The 21,523-nt window shown below is 37.1% G+C and overlaps 2 protein-coding genes across 9 annotated transcripts; one reads left to right on the top strand and one right to left on the bottom strand.

Moving 5' to 3' along the window:
- The first annotated feature begins 9,243 nt into the window (after positions 1 to 9,243).
- LOC110871644 (inorganic phosphate transporter 2-1, chloroplastic) lies at positions 9,244 to 13,352 on the top strand. The gene is made up of 3 exons (XM_022120360.2): positions 9,244 to 10,095; positions 12,051 to 12,242; positions 12,326 to 13,352. The coding sequence occupies exons 1-3, from the start codon at positions 9,391 to 9,393 to the stop codon at positions 13,166 to 13,168; spliced, it is 1,740 nt and encodes a 579-aa protein (XP_021976052.1). The 5' UTR covers positions 9,244 to 9,390; the 3' UTR covers positions 13,169 to 13,352.
- A 521-nt stretch (positions 13,353 to 13,873) lies between these two features.
- Positions 13,874 to 20,405, bottom strand: LOC110871643 (beta-arabinofuranosyltransferase RAY1). 8 transcript variants are annotated; one of them, XM_035976305.1, is made up of 6 exons: positions 20,197 to 20,405; positions 19,239 to 19,290; positions 17,900 to 18,144; positions 16,846 to 17,589; positions 15,713 to 15,959; positions 13,874 to 15,254 (listed from the first exon to the last, which is right to left on the bottom strand). In XM_035976305.1, the coding sequence occupies exons 1-6, from the start codon at positions 20,233 to 20,235 to the stop codon at positions 14,809 to 14,811; spliced, it is 1,773 nt and encodes a 590-aa protein (XP_035832198.1). In that variant the 5' UTR covers positions 20,236 to 20,405; the 3' UTR covers positions 13,874 to 14,808. The 8 variants fall into 8 exon arrangements, with proteins under 8 accessions (XP_035832198.1, XP_021976049.1, XP_035832201.1 ...); XM_022120357.2 differs by having other exon boundaries at positions 16,846 to 17,595; positions 20,197 to 20,403; XM_035976308.1 differs by having other exon boundaries at positions 17,900 to 18,152; positions 20,197 to 20,403.
- Positions 20,406 to 21,523: the final 1,118 nt, after the last annotated feature.

The raw sequence follows: 21,523 nt of genomic DNA on the forward strand, positions 1-21,523 counted from the left end.
CAAGCAAGCTTTCTGGAAACAATCTGATCATCAAAGCTGATTTCTAGTGTTCACTAAACACCTATAGGACTCTTGTAAGCTCTCAATTCAATCTTTAATCCGTTCTTGTTGTGATTATTGCTAAAAGTCAAACTGGGTGTTCATAACCTTTGACTTTCTGATTAAACGGATTGCTTTCAGTCATTTCTCGAATTGAAACTTGTTATAGATTGGTATTTATGTGGGAAACAAACCCTCTAAAGGGTACTCTCTGATTCCCACTACATGCATGCTAAATGTCGAGTCAAACCTATTTCTAAAAAGTCAACAGAAGCGATTTTTGTGAAAAATGACATGAATAATGATATAGATGACATGCAATCTGTTTGATCTTCATAGAAAGCTCTATTATGAATATAAGAATGTATTTTACCACGATCAACTCGACGATCTTTAGTGTAAACCCGGATTGGAACCGAAAGTCTTAATAAACGACTTTTTCGTAAACTATCGGTTCGGATCCGTACATGCATGTGTGAGATCTGTATTTTAGAGCATTTTTGACCATTGGCATTTTAGTTAAACTTTCTGGAATTTTCTTTGATTGAGTCTATGTTTAGCCTAATCGAATGCATGTTTCCGATTTATGCATAAAGTTGACTATTTTGCCCTTTTTGATTTAAAACGGGATTTTTGGAAAAGTGAAAGGATAGAAATCTTTATTTTTAATATATGAACTTGCACCGAAAATTTCGGATCAGTTGGTGGTCCAGATTGTGAGTTATGGCCATTAGCGTAAAACTATATTATAAATTTACATAAATGGTCCTTTTCGCGTAGAACCCGTTTCTGACCACGTTTTGATACGAAACTTTTTACCAACAGATGTAATATAATATTCTGGGAATTTTGATGATTTTTAATTTATTTTTGGCTGAACGGATCCTAGATCGCCTAGTCAATTCGGCTTATGTCGGTTTTGACCGTTTTAGCCATAAAATGAGTTTTACACATCCTTTTGACCCGAAACCTTTTTCTACTGATTTTATATGATGAATAAATTATTTTAAGTATTCTGGAAATATAAAAATCTCAGATTTAATTTGAAAACCCGAAAACGCCCTTAAATCGCATATTTAGTGTTTTAAGCGCATAGTAAGCGTTATACTTGTTTTAAACATATAAGACTTATACCTACTGATGTAATTAGCCTATTTTCATATAATAACAGTAAGTATAAGTATATGATCTCAGATTTCCAGTTTTTGGCATTTTTAGCCCTTGTGAAATTACTAAAATACCCCTACGGTGCATAGTTTGATTTTAAATGATAAATTTGGTATATGGGTCATACCCTACTGATATAATATGTTATATTAAGTATATTTACTGTATGAACCAGACCCTAAACTCAGATTTCTAATTTTACTCTTTTATTATCTTTTAAATGACCAAAATGCCCTTCTAAGGCATAAATTGAGTTTAAAGTTATTCCGGGCAATATAGAACATAACTTACTGATATTATATCATATTTAAAGCATATTATATCAGGGAACTTGCATTTGAGTCATTTGTCTACCCGTATCGCCCTTTTCGCGTTCGGTTCGGTTTACGTAACTAGTTTGTGTAAATTGACCGAAACGGGTCAAACGTTATCACTTTTGTCTCAAAATCCAGAATGTATTTTGTATACCCATATTATACAAGTATTCAAACTTGTCGGGTCTAAATAACGTTCTATCCGGTCTTCGCTTAATCGTGCGCTTGAACCGTATATTTTCTTAAAACTAACCGGTTTAAGCTTATGCTTAATTAAAGACCCGTTAGTATTCTAATTGGTTATTTATACCATCGTTCCAGACTAGAGCCTCCCGGTAAATTGTACCTACGCTTACTTAAGTGAATACGGCTGAGTTATTATAATTCTTGCTATTTAAGACAGGAGCTAGCTCAGGTAAATACTCTTAACTTATTTTCCCTATTACGGGCTTGGGATACGGTAATATAAATACCGCATGGTCAGGTATGGGATTCGAAGACCAATGTGTCGGGAGATCCAAATAACCTGTTTTAATTCGTATTGCTTGACTGAAACATTGGGGGTTAATGCGACCGTGTCCTGGATATCCTTGACTCATTAATTGCAAATGGCCACGACCTAAGCACGGGGTGTAGGCATACACCTGACAGATGCTTTATGCTTATTATTTGATTATACCCAATATGGGATTCCCAATAAGGGAATAGTGGTGTGTCGGTTAATCTTGAACCGGCATAGGACCGGGCCCCGTATGTAGAGCAAGTTATGTAAAACTGATAACATGAGATATAGTTTGTCCCAAGTATAAAAGATTAATATTGCCTTGTGCATTTTAATCAAGTGTCAAAATAGTTTTGTGCCTTGTGCGCCTAAACCAATTTCCATAAACTCTTTTCAAATGAGTCAGTTGAGTGTATTTACCAGTGAAAACTGACGTATTTTCCAAAGTCTAAGTGACAGGTACAAGTACGTAATAGGCTGGAAGCTGCTCAGGGCGTTAGTAAGGAATCTTGCAAGTTCTAGGCGTCTAAAGTCTGTTGAACATTTATCTTATTTTATTTGATCCGCCTGTGGATCCGTTTCAACTACTTGTGATATTAAATATTACGTTTATGTAAAGTTGAAATGAATCTATTTCTGCTTCCGCTGTGCATTTATATATTGTGTTGTTTGACGATGATGTTATCAACTACGTCACGCTACCCCCACCGGGCCCACCGGTGACACGTGGAAATTCGGGGTGTGACAGTTTTAACGGACTGCAACTTGGTCTGCTGACAAGAGACCAGGTTTCGAGAGACCTGATGACGATGCCGACTATTTCCGTTCGTGACCTGTGTGTTGCGAGTAATATAGAGTGTGGAGATAGAGACCTGGAGTTCATGAGAAAGATCAATGACATACATCGAGAGGTTCAATGCTCCATGGAGTTGAAGTTAAAGTTTCTTGATTCTTGCTATTAGAGTTTAAGTGTCTGATTAGTTTTCTTTTTTATATGTAATTGTTACTTTTTTAATACTTTATATTTTAATCATATTAATTTTTCTTATCACAGTTTATTTTTACTTCTTTTTATGAGTTTGAAGATAAAGAGACAGTGTTCCAATGTCGATAAATTAGAAAAGTTTTCATCTGAATTTTTTTTAAGGTTGTTGTTTGGTACCATTTACTCTATATATATTACTGTTTCATGCCCTAATTATCCAAATCGATTAACATTTTCCTGTGTTTCATCCAAATCTTTACTGGCTTCACTGCTCTAATTCAGGATAATCTCATGTTGTGGACTTCAGAAATTCGTACATGCAGGTCGGATTTTGAAATGTTTTTATTCAGTTCATCTTTTTACCTCATATTTCAGCTACATTATTGTTTGAATTATTGGTGTAATTTAGGGGCAGTGGCCTCTACAAATGGATCAGCAATAGCAAAGATAGGCTCCACTGTAAATGGACAGGGGATATTTGTCTAATATGGTAGAATTCAAAAGATCATGGGTTTAAGGTTACTATGTAAGTTGTTTCTTGAATAATAGATGCCTTGGATATATAACATTATATTAATTTGTTACGTTTTATGTTTTGTAGTTTAGTCTGCCAATTTGGTTGAATCATCTTTGTCATTCATACGGAGTGACCGAGAAGATGTTAAGGTCTACAGATCAGGGCGGTTACTCTCAATTCTCGATTGTTGTTCACTCAGAAGTTAAGGTACTTTTACCATCCGTGAAGATGTTCTTGGTCTGTTTGTTGCTTCAAGCTGTCTCGATCTCTTTGGAGTTGGATAGGTGGTTTGGGAGGTATGAAAAACAAATTTGTTAAATTTTGGCAAAATGTGCTTGAAAGATGATAACCTAATAGTTGAGGTTCTCATTCTACAACTTCGATAAATTCAGGGGTGTTTTTCAAATAATGCTTCCTAGATGTTTGAAGACCTACAAATGTCCAAAGAAGCAGCACTGTGGACATTTGTCGTGATTTGTCGGTCTACCCCTGCATTTATCGGAGTTGTAGAATGAGATCTCCACTGTTGGGTTATCATCTTTCAAACCTATTTTCCCTAAATTTATCGATTTTTTTTCATGCAGGGATATAATCTGTTTTTTAGTGTTTGAGTTGGCCGATGACCCATGTTCAAGGGTGCCTTATCTTTCAGACTATACGAAGATTGCCTCTTGGTTACCATAAGGTTAAATTTTAAATTAATATGGTCTCATTCGTTAATAAGCTTATAATTATACTTAAGAAAGTATGAACAACCAATATCTAATCATTAATGCACCTAATGACAGCAAACCATAAACAAAGCAAGAAGATATGTTGCGAGGATACATCTGTTATCAATCTCAGGTATTGATTTTCCGTTGCTAATTTCGTGTCAATATAAATCTGATTCTTATGAGTAAAGTTATTCTAGAAATGCTATGTTTTCCGTTTACATCTCAGGTGAGGAAGAAGAGAGGAAGACACAAAGGATGTGAGCAAGAAGAGAGGAAGACATAAAGGATGTGTCAAACACAGTTCAGATGATACAGGTTCAGGTAATAAGAAGAAACCCTCTGTTGAAGAAGTAACCAGTGATAGTGTTTTGGTGGAAAACGTGGATGGGTCGGTGACATTGTCGAGGGTTGTCAGAAAATGCTATCACTGGTTGCTTCTTCAACGGTGATAAGAAGAAACCCTCTATTGAAGAAGCAACCACGTAGCATTTCCTGACAACCCTCGACAATGTCACCGACCCCTCCATGTTTTCCACCAAAACACTATCACTGGTTGCTTCTTCAACAGAGGGTTTCTTCTTATTACCTAAACCTATATCATCTGAACTGTGTTTGACACATCCTTTGTGTCTCCTTCTCTTCTTGCTCACATGAACACAAAAGAGGTTATCTTGAACATGAGTAATAACACATATCAATGTTTATTTGTTTGTATGTTTTATTGTATGTAAGACTTTAAGCTGTGGACTAAAATTTTGTTTAAAGCATTATGTACTTTTCAAGTTTTGTTGGTTTATTATAGTGTTTTCGTTTCATTTATTAGTATTTGTTGGTTTAATATTAAATATATATTTTTTATTCATATTTTTTGGCATGTAATAAATGAATCGCAATCGCAATCGCAATCAATTAATGAATAAAACGTAAAACACTACGTAATTATGATTGTTTTCATTGAAAGATTGATATCATGGTCTAATTTTAATGTCTCATTAGCATACGCTATTTAATTATTATTTATTTCATTATAGATTAATATTTATCGTTATAATGTTGTTAGCAAATGTAAAATGTTCATCATATGACATTTCTTATTTTCTATCAATTAATGAATGATTTTTAAAACATTATCTACTTACGATTGATTTGATGGAAAATTTGATCTAATGGACTAAAACAAACCCGTGTGTTACACGGGTCATAAACTAGTATATTATATGTAGGTGTTTTTGGCTTTTTGATTGTTAACATTGAACTTTATGATTTATAATTTTGCATACACAAAGATGATATATGAATAATAGGATCCAAAACACCTTTTTTCCCCGTTTTTTTTAATGAGAAGGGGCCCAATTTTATTATCCGCTTTGGGTCTAAAAAATCTAAGCTGGCCGTACTTTTAATGAACACGTTCATCAAACAAGGGGAGCATATACATGGCAACAAGAAGTCCCCCTAGCGTAATAAAAGTTTACACACACAATTCTAAAGGTAATTTTTTGACGTTCCTCAAGTGTCGTGCCGAGAAGATGGCGAGCGAAGGGTGTATGGTTTTGACAATACTTGGAAGACGAAGCGACGACCCTTATACAAAATTATATTGTTACGTTTGGGACCTCTTTGCCTCATGCCTAAATAACATGTTTCTTGTGGTAATATTTATGTTTTACAATATGTACTTATATTTTGTTTTGTTTTTAATAGATTATCATTATACATTTTTATTTAACCTAAACTTAATTAAGACTAAAAAAAGTAGCCAAGAACTTTGAAATTCTTGATTTTTTTTTTACTTCTAAAACTTTTGTTGTTGTCGCGACATTTAATGTTTGGCAAGTTAATGTTGGATCAAATCCTCCCGTTGTGGTCCGACATTGTTATGGTCCTAATATAGTTATTTCTGTTCAAATTTTCGATGTTGGACGTTCATATTAGTGTCTTAAGATTTGAATGTTTAAGCATGTCCGGACCCACTAAAGTCCACATGTCTAGACGTCCTAAGTCGTTGCATATCAAGTTCTGAAGTCGGGGAAGGGTTTTACCCTGTTATGTCACCCTAGTCCGGCATGTTGTGTTTTCTTGCTACATATGACGATTCGAATATCAAAATTAGTGTGGTTACACATCTTCTGCCTTGGTTATAAAGTTATTTTAGATTGCAAAAAACATAATCGTGTTTGTGTTCATCTCAAATAGGGAGCTTTTTACCCTTTTTACCATGGAGTTTGAGACCAATATGAGTGTTAACTATGGCTACATCAACTCTATTTAATGTATCACATATGATCACAAACATTATATATATCATTTAAAAAATATATAAAATGTATAGAAGAACAATAAGAATCGCATTTCACACGAGTTTTTTTTTTTCCTAGAACATAGAGATGTTTTGACTCAACCACATACAAAATTTGAAGTGAGGTATTCAAAAAAAAAAAAAAAAAAAGAAAAAAGAAAAAGAAAAGAAAGAAAGAAAAAAAGAAATGATATAATGAACATTTCATTTGAAATATTGTCAATATATCATCTTTTGAAATATTAAACTAAGGGAAACATACAAAAGTTACTTGAGGTTTTTTTAACGGTAAATTTGGATCACTGATGGATTATCGTGTCACCAACAGAACCACCCGATTATATTCATTTCCGTTTGACAATTATGTCTACACACCAATTCAGACGGAAACCCAACAAATCTAGAAAAAAACCCTTTTTTAGTCATCGTGTCACCAACAGAACCACCCGATTATATTCATTTCCATTTGACAATTATGTCTATACACCAATTCAGAAGGAAACCCAACAAATCTAAAAAAAACCCTTTTTTAGGAATCGAACCCAGAACCTAAATGGCTAATCCTTTCAGGTTCTAACTTTAGAATGTTTATGTTTACTATTTAGTCATGCTTATCCGATGTTTACATGATTAGGATAAAAATAATAAATAAAAGGATAACATTATAGTTAAGAAATTCGAAACGATAATGTTTATGCGACCACCATTGAGAAAATTGATTTGATGAATGCAGTCTACAACAAAAGATATTTATACCTTTCAATAAACGATAAAAAACAGCAGTGACGTCTCTGAGAATTCACGTACCCTCGAGCTCGAAAAATGTGCCCATATGCTTTAACGATTTTTTTTTGTTTTTTTTTTTTTAAATCATATTAGTATTGGGTTGGGCCCAATAAACCTAATGTTAAGTTGGGTAAATTATAAAGCATAAAAAAGTATTTGATAATGGGCCTCGAATTTTTTTTTAAATCCTGTGCCCCTCGAAATCATGGGCCTTGTGCGGAAGTCCTCCCCGCACACTATAAGAGCCGCCCATGAAAAACAATAACAACGTTAACACTGGCAAATTTATATATAGATAGAGATAGAGATAGAGGGAAAGAGTGTAAATATTAATTCCTGTTTAACAACACGTAAGACGGTAAAGGTAAAAAAAATCATTTCTTGTTATTATAGAAATGAAAAATCATTTCTTGTTATCACAATATGTTTTTTCATGTTTTATTACGCTCAAAATTTCATTAGACACAAGATTTAATGATACTTTTACCTCGTATCACGATATGTTTGCACATGTCTTATAACGCTTAAAATTTTATTAGACACGTAATGTCTCCTAATGACTGTCTATGCTTTTTATGTATACCAATCTATTTATTTAGCATGACTCCCCCATACACACATCCTATAGTAACTTTTTGTTTTTTATACTTTGACCCTCAGCTTCTAATTTTTACACTTATACTTCCTTAATTTTCTAAAAACTTTATAAAACGTCATTTTGACCTCCTCAAGTTTTAAGTGTTTATCTGTATATATGTATGTGTCGGTATAAATTCAAGTTGGTTTACGTTTCGACGTAAATTTTGTCAGGTTAAATAAAATATAATACGTTTTCGCGCATTTTTATGTACGTTTTCAGTTAGTCTACGTTTTGACATAAATCCTGTTTAGAAACGAGTTAGGTCAAATATAATACACTTTTATTAGACGATACAAATTCGAGTTACTTTACATTTCGACGTCGTCATAATGTGGTACCATTCTTTAACTTAAAAAGAAACACTATTTTCTTACGTGTCGTTGTAGTTTCTTTTAGGAAATAAGTCGGGTCAAATATAAAACGTTTTCGTGCTTATATTTATGTACGCTTTCATTTAATCTACGTTTTAACGTAAATTTTATTCGGAAACGAGTCAGGTCAAATACAATACATTTTCATTAGACAGTATAAATTCGCATTACTTTATATTTCGACACCGTCATAACATGGTGGGGAAATTTACTAAGCTAACTATACAACTATACAAGTGTCTTCTTTATTATATGATGTTTCATTTTTACATTATCTGTATAATGTTTGAAAGTCAAACCACTTGCTAGAGACTAAAGATTAAAGAAGTGGGGCACCCTTGTGGGGGTATAAAGTATAAACACAAATTCAAGGAAAAAAAAAACAAAAAAGAATAACAGTAAGTGTGTGTTTGGGTGGTTAAGCCTTCAAGCTGCACAACCACCACTCATTTCAAAAGGTGGCACATCAACAAATCCACAAATCCACAAATCAACAAGGACCACAATGTGCACTTGAAAAATCACCAAAAAAATCATTAAAAATGTAAAAAAAAAATAAAGAGTTAATTGCCCGGATGGTCCCTGTGGTTTCACGTTTTTTCACGTTTAGTCCCCACCTTTTGAAAATAGCATGTATGCTTCCTATGTTTTGTCATTTTGTTACTCGGATAGTCCCCCAACATTTACTCTGGGGACTATCCGAGTAACAAAATAACAAACCATAGGGAGCATACCTGCTATTTCCAAACTAACTGACATCTACTCAGGGACTATTCGAGTAACAAAATGACAAACCATGGGGAGCATACCTGCTATTTTCAAAAGATGGGGACTAAACGTGAAAAAACATGAAACCACAGGGACCATCCGAGCAATTAACTCAAAAATAAATAAAAACAAAAATAAATGCTCAATAACCTCTTCCTCCTCCTCCAACAACCACATCTCCTCCTTACACCACCACTCTCAATGGCTACTACAGGCTAAATTATTATTATTACTCATTATTATTCTTTAACAATAAGCATATTCTCTCTAGGATTGTCCTCAAACCATGACTACATCTTCTTACTGTTTTTCTTCTACTAGAAACTCTATCACACATTCAAACTTTTTGTTCCTTAATTCCAATCTTTATCTACCAAAACACAGAAATCATGTTGCTTTCACTCAAGAACCCAAAAAAGATTTGATTTTTAGCATACCCAAATCATCTTTTCCGTTTTCGTACCCGAAAACCTTTCATAAATCCACACAACCATCCACACAACCATTTGCATCTTTATCGGAATCGAGTCAGAATCAAGAACATGTCAAGGAAGAAGAAGAAGGTGAATTGCCGGGTATGGCGCAAGCGTTTAACATATCGTCAAGCACGGCTTCTGCTATATCTATATGCATAGCCGTGGCAGCTTTGAGTTTGCCGATTTTCATGAAGACTTTAGCTCAAGGGGTGAGTTTGAAGATTAAAGTGTTGTCGTATGGGACGCTTTTATTCGGGTTTTTTATGGCTTGGAATATTGGCGCGAATGATGTGGCGAATGCCATGGGGACGTCGGTGGGGTCCGGAGCTTTGACGCTCCGGCAGGCGGTGATAACGGCTGCGGTGTTGGAGTTTTCTGGCGCGTTGTTGATGGGTGGGAATGTGACTAATACAATGCAGAAAGGGATTCTTGTTGCTAATGTTTTTCAAGGGAAAGATTCGCTGCTTTTTGCTGGTTTGTTATCTTCTTTAGCTGCTGCTGGTACTTGGTTACAGGTAAAGATAACGGCTTTCGGTTCTTATTAGTCAATACTACTGTCTTGCAGTGCAGTGGCGGAACTAGCTCAAAAATTTAGGGGTATCCCAATTTTTTTTTAGGATCAGGGGTATCCTTTATATAACGGAGACGGAGTTATGAGCATTTTTACACTACAGGAATGGAGTTAAGGAGTATTTTTACACTACGGAGACGGGGTTGAGGGGTAGCCCGTGCTACCCCTGTTAACACTCTAACTCCGCCCCTACTGTCTTGTGTGGTCAAACATGACAGTTAGACTACTTGGTACATTAATTAAATGTGATCTTCACATTATCATATCATATTGATTGAATAAAGTTGGATATCTTGAATCTAACAATATATAGAATAGATCTAAAGTACCCTCAATTCGTAGAAACAAAACGATAACTGTAATTAGGGAGCCACATTTGACCTTATATACATGAAAAATGTTGTCTTTTAGGATATTGCTCGCGTTTGCATCATTTTATGATCGTGCATACTCCGGTTAGATATCTTGGATTCACCGATATCTAGGATGAATCTAAAACACCCTTTTGATCCTAGAACGAAAAAGATCGTTAAACTAAACTAGGGAGCCTCATTTGACTTTTCATACAGGAAAAATGTTGACTTTTTGGGTCTTGCGAAGGCTGCATCATTTTTTGATAAGTGCATACCCGGACAAAAATCTTTGATCCACCAATACTTAGGATAAATCGGAAAACCCTATGTTCCTTGAACAAAATAGATCCTTGAACTACAGTAGGGAGCTGCATTTGACTTTTTATAAAAAAAATGTTGACCATTTGGGTCGAGCTCAGATGTTATATAAAAACGATGCATACCCTGGTCAAACTTCTTTGATTTAATCCATATTTAGGATACATCTGCAATTGACTTTTTAATTAGAGTAAAATGCATGGATAGTCCCTGTGGTTTGGTGAAATTTCATCTTTAATCCCCAACTTTTGAAAATTACACTCTTAGTCCCTGTGGTTTGACATGTTGTTACTCGGATAGTCCCCAAAGTGGATGGAGGTTAGTTTTTTCTGGTTAAGTGGGTGTGAAATGACAAGGACTATCCGAGTAACAACTTGTCAAACCACAGGGACTATCCGAGTAACCTTCATCCGCTTTAGGGACTATTCGAGTAACAACTTGTCAAACCAGAGGGACTAAGAGTGTAATTCTGAAAAGTTGGGGACTAAAGGTGAAATTTCACCAAACCACAGGGACTATGTGTGCATTTTACTCTATATTTATTATACATAAAAAAATGTTGGCTTTAAGGTCTTCAAAAATACACGGATGTTCCTGGTGGTTTGCACTTTATAACACATTTAGTCCCAAACTTTGCCGAAAGTCACATGGATGGTCCATGTGGTTTGCACTTTGTAACGCATTTAGTCCCTAACTAGGACTTGCTGAAACCATTAGATTTGTTGGCTGGGGACTAAATGCGTTACAAAGTGCAAAACACAAGGACCATCCTTATAATTTTGGAAAGGTAGGGACCAAATCCAAAATTTTGGCAAACCACAGGACCATCCGTGTACTGTACCCTAAACTAAACTAGGGATCTGCATTTGACTTTTTAAACATGAAAAAGACGAGTTTTCAGGTCTTCATCAGTTTGCATCATTTTGTGATCGTACATACCCTGGTAACAAATCTTGGATCCACCCCTAGAACGAAAAAGATCCTTAAACTAAACTAGGGGCCTGCATTTGACTTTTTACACAGGAAAAATGTTGACTTTTTGGGTCTTGGTCAGGTTGCATGTTATGATAATTCATATCCTGGAAAAAAATATTTTGGATCTACCAATATCTAGGACAAGTCTAAAAAACTCATATTCCTAGAACAAGAAAGATCCTTAAACTAAACTAGGGTGCTGCAGTTGACTTTTTTATACAGGAAAAATGTTGACTTTTTGGGTCTTGGTCAGGTTGCATCATACTACGGGTGGCCTGTGTCGACTACACACTGTATTGTAGGATCCATGGTTGGGTTTGGGCTTGTGTATGGCGGGCCCGGTGCAGTTTTCTGGAGCTCGTTAGCGAGGGTGACATCATCTTGGGTAATATCCCCTATTCTGGGCGCGGTAGCATCGTTTATTGTATACAAATGCATCCGCAGGGTATGTACAACCTACTAACACTTGAAATGAATGCACTTACTTGCATTTGTATGTAATTTTAACCAATTTATGTTATATTTTAGTTTGTTTACAGTGCTCCAAACCCTGGTGAAGCGGCCGCAGCCGCTGCCCCTGTTGCGGTTTTTTTGGGCGTGACAGCGATAAGTTTTACAGCGTTTCCATTAAGCAACAAACTACCGATAGCACTAGCGCAAGCGTTAGGATGTGGCATACTCGGTGCGTTTGTAGTCAACAAGATCATCCGAAAACAACTCGGTCACCTCTTAGAAAAGGCACAGGCAAAGGCAGCAAAAGCAAAAGCAACCCACCACGACGCACATGAAGAGTCAACTCCGAAAAACATCGGGTTCCTATCGGATATCGCGGGCCCCACCGGCACCCAGCTTGAACTAGTTTACGGTGTGTTCGGTGACATGCAGATCCTATCCGCCTGCTTCATGTCATTCGCACACGGTGGAAACGACGTGTCGAACGCAATCGGCCCGTTAGCCGCAGCTCTTTCTATATTACAAGGTGGGGCCACCGGGGGCGAAATCGTGATTCCGCTTGACGTTCTTGCTTGGGGTGGATTTGGAATTGTTGCAGGGCTTATGATGTACGGGTACAGAGTGATCGCGACAATCGGGAAAAAGATTACGGAACTGACTCCTACCAGAGGATTCGCAGCCGAATTTGCTGCTGCTTCGGTTGTACTCTTCGCATCGAAACTTGGACTCCCGATATCCGCTACGCATACTCTTGTCGGAGCGGTTATGGGGGTCGGGTTTGCTAGAGGACTTAATAGTGTGAGAGCGGAAACTGTACGGGAAATCGTTACGTCATGGGTGGTTACAATTCCAGTTGGTGCAATGCTTGCTGTGCTGTACACCTGGATTCTTACCAAGTTCTTGCCACTTGTTTTTTGAGTAAAGATTCAAACTTTATCCATTTGGAGGCTCTAATAAACCCTAATCGGTTTGTATTTTCTTTTATTCGATATATGATTTATGATTGCCTAAACTGAAATCATCGTTTCTACCGTTTCGCATCTTTGTACTTGAGAATTTCATTTTCTTTTTTTGTTTAATTCTTATTAATGCTTCTCTACTAGGCTAAGCGGCTGTTTGTTTACCTCTTAATGAGCCTCTTAATGGTTCAGACCTCTTACTGGTTCAGACTGTTTGTTTCACGAGCAGATGTCTGAATGGTTCAGACATTTGCCTCTGAATGGTTAAGATTTATACAGAGTCTGAATGGTTAAGACCTCTAATCTGAATTGGTCAGACATTTGCCTCTGAACGGTTAAGCATTATACAGGCTCTTAATGGTTCAGACCTCTTACTGGTTCAACACTTAATGGTTCAGACCTCTTACTGGTTCGGCACTTAACCATTAAGATGTTGCCAAATAGCCCCTAACATTTAACATTAACAATTGAGACTTAAAGCACTAATAGCAGCAATAAGAAGAAAGAAGAATGGTAGAACTAAGAAGAAAGGTACTCATATCAAGAAAATAGATGATATATCGGTCAATATCGCCGATAATATCAGTATCGATATTTGACACCGATATTTTACATGGGGACCGGTATATCGGTGATGTATCACCGATATTAACTGCATAGCTACTAAGTCCAATATAAGTTTTTTCATATCTTGACCGTCAAAACAAGCATAATAACAGATTCCAATGATGTAAAAGGTCATAAAACTAGAACACGCGACACTAATACGTTGCAAAAGCAGCTAAAGCAGTAACATTTTGCGGTTCATAAAACTACATACCAGTTTTGAACATATTGCTCATGGAGAGAGTTCTTGAATCGAGGTTAAACTAGGCTCCCAGTCAGAACCCCGCCATGACTTTGACTTTGACTTTGACTTTTTGACCGGCAGCACGGGTTTTCTTGATTCTCTATGTTTCGTAACTGAGCGTCTCGACCGTTTCTCTTTCGAAACATAATAATCTTTTGAACAAACCGAATCATCGGACTCAACACGGCCCGTTTCTTCCAACGACTTTTTCTTTTTGGCGGCGTGCTTCCTTTTCAACTTCTTTAACGTTGTCAGGGGGACTAAATAGTACTTTTGCCCGGGCAAGAGTATATCCGTTGCTGATAAAACACTCTCGTTGGGATTCTTGAAAACCTCGGGCCATGCGAAACACATCCCCGGGTAATTCTTGACTAACTGAGAAACCGTAACCGGATTTTGATAAAGATCTTCTTTCCCGCCTGCGTGAACCACCCTAACACAAAATTCCCGTGATTTTACGCTATTCCCGTTAGAAAAGGAATCATCTTTAACCGCTTTTCGGTTTCTTGAATCTTTCTTGTCCGACGATTGGGCTCCGAAGAGCGACTGTATACACCCTCCAAGCATTGCAAGAAACTAAAATGGTAAAACCCCCTTGGTAGCAATTTCAGTCATTATAAACGGCTAAAAACGGCTTTTTCTTTGGATTTTTCTTCTCGTTTCTCTTGTTCATAGCCGGCCATTTTGGTATAACCAAAGTTTTAGCTAATACTTTTTGGAACGTACCGTCACTTTGTAAACATCAACTCTCAAAAGTAACTTACGGGTTTGAACCTTTGCCAGCTACGCAAACACATCCTAGTACTCGTATCATACTCCCAAAGGCCAGATGACACCTGGCGTTCGAGCTTCCTCTGTCTCCCACTAATCCAATTATTATGAAGCACAAAACAACCTATGTTCATGCACGTTGACGACACGTTACTCGAGTCCCATAGGTCTCGGTAGGCCCCATTTGGAAAGAGATTTCGGTCCAAGAAATGCACAACGAGATTCGTTTCGGGTTCTTGACATGTGTCATCATCTAGACGGTACGATCCATTAAATCCACACAATGTATCGTAAAAGCTCGGTTGTTCTGAAAGATTTGATAACGATGCATGTTTTACTACTTTTTTTAAGGCGGTGATTGTTGTATTATCGGAGCGAGCATAGTAAAAGCCCGAGTTTAGGCGCCTAGGTAAATTTATTGGACCTACACACAAGAGTAGAGTAATTAACTATTTAACATATTATCATTGTAATTGGAGTAAATTACAAAAATCGTCCTTTATGTATGTCACTTGTTGCAAACTGTGTCCTTTGTCTTCAATAATTACAGAAAACGTACTCGATGTTTGCAAACCCTTGCAAGTTATATCCTTTAGCCCTAACTCAGTTAATTTTTCTGGTTAAATCTTACCAAATGGACCTCACATGAGGGTATTTTTGTGGTTAAATCTGACCAAATGGACCCCACATGAGAGTAAAATGACCAAAATACCCTCATGTGGGGTCCATTTGGTCAGATTTGCAAGAGTTTGCAAACATCGAGTACGTTTTCTGTAATTATTGAAGACAAAGGACACAGTTTGCAATAAGTGATATACATAAAGGACTATTTTTGTAATTTACTCTTGTAATTGTTATTGACAAATTGCTTGAAAAACAAACCTGTGATTTTGTATTCGTCAGATTGAGCGACGAAAACTGCAGGACCGAAGGTGGTAAGCAGCGGCAAAGGATTTTTAAACCAATAAACATCAACGTCACTCATTAGTACATTGTATCCCAGCTTCAGAATTTCCAAAACTACCCTTGATTTTACTTTTGTTACCCTTTGAAAGCAATTTGTTCCGAAGTGGCAGTCGTCATAGCTGATGTTGCTTGGAGCTAATCTATCCCTAAAAACCGGCAATCCCTACAGGATTCACAAAAGTATATATATTAGAGGTCGCAAGAAGAATGGGTCGTTTGGGTTGGGAAACGGGTCAAACAAGATTTGAGATAAAAGAGGTCTGTCCTATATTTCTATTATGGGTCAAAATGGTCCGGGTCAGGTTGATGAGTAAACACCTTTTTGTCCCCCTTGTAATACAAATGATAAAAGGTCGCTTGAAAAAAGCTCTTTTTGTTTTTGAAATTCGCACGAAAAAAGCTCGAAAAAAGGTCGCTTGAAAAAAGCTCTTTTTGTTTTTGAGCCGAGCCGGCTTGTTTTGTAATCGAGTCGAGCTCGAGCCAGAGGTTCTCGACTCGTGGCTCGATTCGATGGCCCGGCTTTGTGGCTCTAGGGGTGTTCAAAAATCTCGCGGCTCGCTTGAAACTCGCATGAAAAAAGCTCGAAAAAAGGTTGCTTGAAAAAAGCTCGTTTTGTTTTTGAGCCGAGCCGGCTTGTTTTGTAATCGAGCCAAGCTCGAGCCAGAGGTTCTCGACTCGTGGCTCGATTCGATGGCTCGGCTTTGTGGCTCGACTTAGTGGCTCATATGTGTATGTGTATATAATATTTTTGGAAATGTGTGTTACTTTTTTATTTTTGTTTTTTTTATTTTATCAATATTTGTAAAAAAAATTAATAAAAAATAAAAAAATTAACGAGCAGGCTCGATTGGGCTCGAGCTGGTTCGAAGTTCTTACGAGCCGAGCTTGAGCTCGACTTTTCAGCTCGAAAAAATAAACGAGCCGAGCCGAGCTAGCTCGTTTAAGTTCGAGCTTAAGCCCAACCTGGCTCGGCTCATTACAGCCCTAGAAATCGTGCCCTCTAGTAAAGATCCAAAATCCAAATTTTAAACAAGCATAGAAAGGCTAACCTGCAAGACACAGAAGTCGTATATGTCATCATCAAGGGCGCAAACTACAAAGTTCGAAACTTGAAGGCGGTGTAACCTACATACCCAACTCATTAACATATCTTTATAACTATATCCTGCAACCGCTAGAACAACCGTCTTATTTTGGTCCGCACGCACAGATAATAGAAGCTCTAAAGAAAACGGAAGAACTAACGGCTCTAACGGCATCAATTGGTTCTTTTTCGAGCACCCAACCTTCTTCCCAAATGATTTTACTTTATCAAAACAACCAATAAGTTTCTTATATTTCCTCAATCTAAACACCTCTACGCCGTTAAAGCTTAATCCTTTAGGAGGTCCTAGTGGATAGACAATGTTACTTGTAGCGTTTCCAAAATGATAGTGCCCGTTACATATGAAAAGTTTAATCACATTGGAGTAATCGGCTTCACGGAAGAATAACGATCCATATAAAGCTCTCAAATGAGAATTTCCAACATTTTCCCACTTTCTTGCGTCTATTTTAGGGTCAAAGTCAAAGTCAAGATTGCTGACAAAGAAACTTGAAATGGTCAAACTTGCATCAAATACGAACCTAAATTTTGAGGATAAAGCCTCGTTTATGACCCAATCGGTGTGAAAACCTTTTCCGTACAAAAACGGGGGTAAAACCCCGTTATGCAGAGGAATATCTCCATTGTTCCATGCCATGATTACTTTAGTGTCATCACAATGTTCCAACGACCCATGAGAAAGACATTCCTGCAACTAAAATGAACGTGTGATGCAGATTTTTTACATTAACTTTTAATATAATCGTAAGGTTTATGCACCTAGGATTAGGTTCAAGAGTGAACACTAGTGTAGCTTGCGAACTGAGTGAACCAATCCTGGCCATACACGTGTGTAGATCAAAGGCCAAGATTTGATGTTGAAATACACTAGTGTATTTTACGATTTGATGATGAGATCCTGGCCATACACGTGTGTAGATCAATGGCCAGGATTTGTTCACTCAGTTCGCAAATACACTAGTGTTCACTCTAGAACCCCACCCCACCTATCTTCCTACCTTTTTTGGTTCAATCCTTTGACCGTTGCCCCCTATCCAATGTTGACCATATACATCCAACTGAAATGGGAAATCCGATATGTTTCTTGATGAAGCAATTAGGAGCCAATCATGGTCAAGTTTATGAACAGAATTTAATGTAGAAATGAAGTCCGGAAAAAGAATGGTTTCTGAGTCCATCAAAACAGATATGTCGGAATCTGACGTTTGTGCTCTTGCAACCATTGAGTGAAAGAAGGGTGTACCTAAAAATCTAGCCACATAACATAAAATGTAAAATCCCAGATACTTATAAATGATGCTCAACATTAAAGCTAGGGACATGCAGGTATATATACATCTATCTCAGTACATTTCTTAAACGTTTCCTTAAATTTAATGATTTTCACACTAAATAAGCATAAAGTCATAACAAAGATCATTTTTTGACCCGAAAACTTCAATTTGATTATTAAGACATCAAATCGTTAAAATCAATTAGGGGTTGATTGGAATTGCTTATTAAAACTTTGAGTAAACTTCCGTTTTGCTCCCTGTGATTTGGTCGTTTTAACGATTTTGCCCCAATCCTTTAAAAATAGCCATTTTACTCCCTGATCTATGAAGCTTATCTCTATTTCACTCCCTGCCCCTAACGCCATCCAATTCAACTGATAAATCCTGGTCACATGCCCCTCACATGAGGGGCATTTTAGTCTTTTCCCATCCCAGATCTGAACCAGGATTTAACAGTTGAATTGGATGGCGTTAGGGGCGGGGAGTGAAATAGAGATAAGCTTCATAGATCAGGGAGTAAAATGTCTATTTTTAAAGGAAAGGGGCAAAACCGTTAAAATGACCAAACCACGGGGAGCAAAATGGAAGTTTACTCTAAAACTTATTAGGGTAAATTACATTAAAATTACTAACCTACCCTCATGTGCAAGGCACCTGCCATACTTAACTGAAATTTTAACTTGGTTAGTGCTAAAGGACGTATGGTGTAATGAGTTTTCCAAATAAAGGATTGTGACTGTAATTATTGAAGTTAAAGGCTATCCATTATGACTGTAATTATTGAAGTTAAAGGCTATCCTACTGAGTTTTGATACATCAATAAGCTATTCTCAAAGTGTTTAGGATTGCTTATCCGAACAAAAGGGCATTTCGGTCTTTCCAATACGATTTAAACACCCCCCTAAATGCAAACCCAAAACACCTAATAAACTAAAGATTCACCTTGGATTTCATATATATGAACAATTTATAAGATCTTACATCTCATCAAGGCAAATGTATGTGTGCTCTAAAGATAAAATCTATAAAAATGAAAACTTTAGGTGGATCAAAGACGGCTTACGTGTAATCAATGTCCGGTTCAACAGAAACCCTAGAATCAGGCCCAAAAGAATCTGCAAAAGAGAAAACAGAAGGGTCTTGACTAAAAAGAACAACCCTAATGTCTTGTGATAAACCAAGCCATGATCTAACAGCCAAAGACTGTCTACTCCCAATCAACCCAATAAAAGGACTAGCAGCTGCAAATATTGTAACAGTGGGTCCCACTGAATTCATAAGATTCTTGATTTGCTCTTTATTGGAAGAAGATGGTAATATTAGAGTTGAAACATAGAAAGATATTGAAATCAAGACAACCCCACATAGCCAAACCATTAATAATCCAATCTTTAGTGCTTTTGAATGCAAAGTTCCCATTTTTATACAAAATTTGAGATGAATCAGTCTCAAATTCTTGATGGGCTTAACGAAAAAGCACTCCTCAGGTTAAATAAACAATGAAATCATCTAAAGATGGGTTGAATGACAAAACCCACATAGCCAAACCAATAAAAATCAAATCTTTAGTGCTTTTGAATGCAAAGTTCCCATTTTTATACAAAATTTGAGATGAATCAGTCTCAAATTTTTGATGGGCTTAAAGAAAAAGCACTCCTGAGGTTAAATAAACAATGAAATCATCTAAAGATGGGTTGAATGACAAAACCCACATAGCCAAACCATTAAAAATCAAATCTTTAGTGCTTTTGAATGCAAAGTTCCCATTTTTATGCAAAATTTGAGATGAATTAGTCTCAAATTCTTGATGGGTTGAACCCCTCAGATTAAACAAACAATGAAAGAAATTAAAAATTGAGATGGGTATGATCAAGAAATGCCATTTAAGATGGATTTAAAGAAATAATGAAACTATATAATAAGGGGGGCTTTGTATGACATCTCATGTGAAGATTTGAAATTGGTTTTCTAACTTGTTTGCAAAAATGTGAAAAAAGATATAGAAAGAGTGAAGCTTTAACTGAAAAGTGAAGCTTGTTACGTGAGAAATCAACCACCATAGCCGCCGGGAAAGAGGTGGGTGGGTGGAGAAGCAGAAGCAAGAGACATGTGAGACTTGACGTTGAGTAGGCGTCACCACCCACTATTTTCTGGTCTACCGGTCAAACCATCTTATTCTTCCACACCATTATTTTCTGGTTATTATTGTATTTCAAGTGGGATTGCACCCATATGATGACCCTTTTGGTTTTTATTACATGGGTCACGATATACTATATACTAAGGTGCTGTTTGTTTTTGCTTCAAACATCTCTAAGGAGCCTATGTCTTCAGGCGTGCAGACATACCCTAAAGACTGTTTGTTTTTTTTAAGAAGATCTGAATATTGCTTTTATTAGCTTAAAAAAAAGCATGTATCTAATGTCTTCACAAACATTCAGATCTTCAAAACCATCTTCCTCCTCTCTCTCTCTCTCTCTCTCCCCTCTTTAACCTAGCACCACCACCACCACCTCCCCTCCTTCCTCTCCGCACACCCATCTTCCTCGCACACCCATCCCCTCCTTTGGTCTGACCTCCGGCAACCGGAGATGGATCCCGGCGCCCCTCCCTTTGGTCCGATAAGCACCCCCAAACCCCCCCCCCCCTTATTCTTCTGCTAGCACCCACACCCCGGCAACCAGAGATTTTTAGAGAGAGAAAGAGGCGGAGAGAGAGAGAGAGGGCGACGAGATGGAGCGGCCGCAGCAGTGGAGACGTCGGCGGCATGGTTATTCCGCCTGAAGAATATTCCGGTAAAACACCCTTTATTTTCTTTCATTTACTGATGATGATGAATGTTGCTGCTACTGTTGATTGTAAAACACCCTTTTACTGATGTTGATGAATAATGTTGCTACCGTAAAGGTTTTTTGCTGAAATGGGGGTTTTGTATGTAGCTTGAATGTAAAGGTTTTTTTTTTTGACGGGTTTGAGTGGTGGTGCTGGTGGTTTGGGCAATGCAGTGGTGGTGGTGGAGGTGGTGGTTGTATTATGGTTTTTTTTATATTATACAGACAATATCCAGTTTATAAAACAAACAGTATTATATTTTCAGCTTGCAGACCTTCAGATCACATCTTCAGTTGCAGACATAAAATCAGCTGAAATCAGACTGCAGACAGTTTTTGTCTGCAAAAACAAACAGCACCTAAGAGTCTCTTTGGCAACATCTGAATGGTAAATATTAAATCAGTAAAATGTTTGAACCATTAAGTGCTGAACCAGTAAGAAGTCTAAACCATTAAAAGTCTGTATAATGTTTAACCGTTTAGAGGAAAATGTCTAACCAATTCAGATTAGAGGTCT

This window comes from Helianthus annuus, chromosome 8 (genome assembly GCF_002127325.2).
Source record: "Helianthus annuus cultivar XRQ/B chromosome 8, HanXRQr2.0-SUNRISE, whole genome shotgun sequence".
NCBI classification, from domain to species: Eukaryota; Viridiplantae; Streptophyta; class Magnoliopsida; order Asterales; family Asteraceae; genus Helianthus; species Helianthus annuus.

Bases quoted from the DNA above. Each gene is read 5' to 3' on its own strand.
- LOC110871644 (XM_022120360.2), top strand. From the start codon at position 9,391: ATGACTACATCTTCTTACTGTTTTTCTTCTACTAGAAACTCTATCACA. The intron at 10,096-12,050 runs GTAAAGATAACG...GGTCTTGGTCAG, and splicing joins CTGCTGGTACTTGGTTACAG to GTTGCATCATACTACGGGTG. The intron at 12,243-12,325 runs GTATGTACAACC...GTTATATTTTAG, and splicing joins TATACAAATGCATCCGCAGG to TTTGTTTACAGTGCTCCAAA.
- LOC110871643 (XM_022120355.2), bottom strand. From the start codon at position 19,594: ATGGGAACTTTGCATTCAAAAGCACTAAAGATTGGATTATTAATGGTT. The intron at 17,596-17,899 runs GTAGGAAGATAG...CGTTCATTTTAG, and splicing joins AAAGGATTGAACCAAAAAAG to TTGCAGGAATGTCTTTCTCA. The intron at 15,255-15,712 runs GTTTGTTTTTCA...TCTTGTGTGTAG, and splicing joins TGACGAATACAAAATCACAG to GTCCAATAAATTTACCTAGG.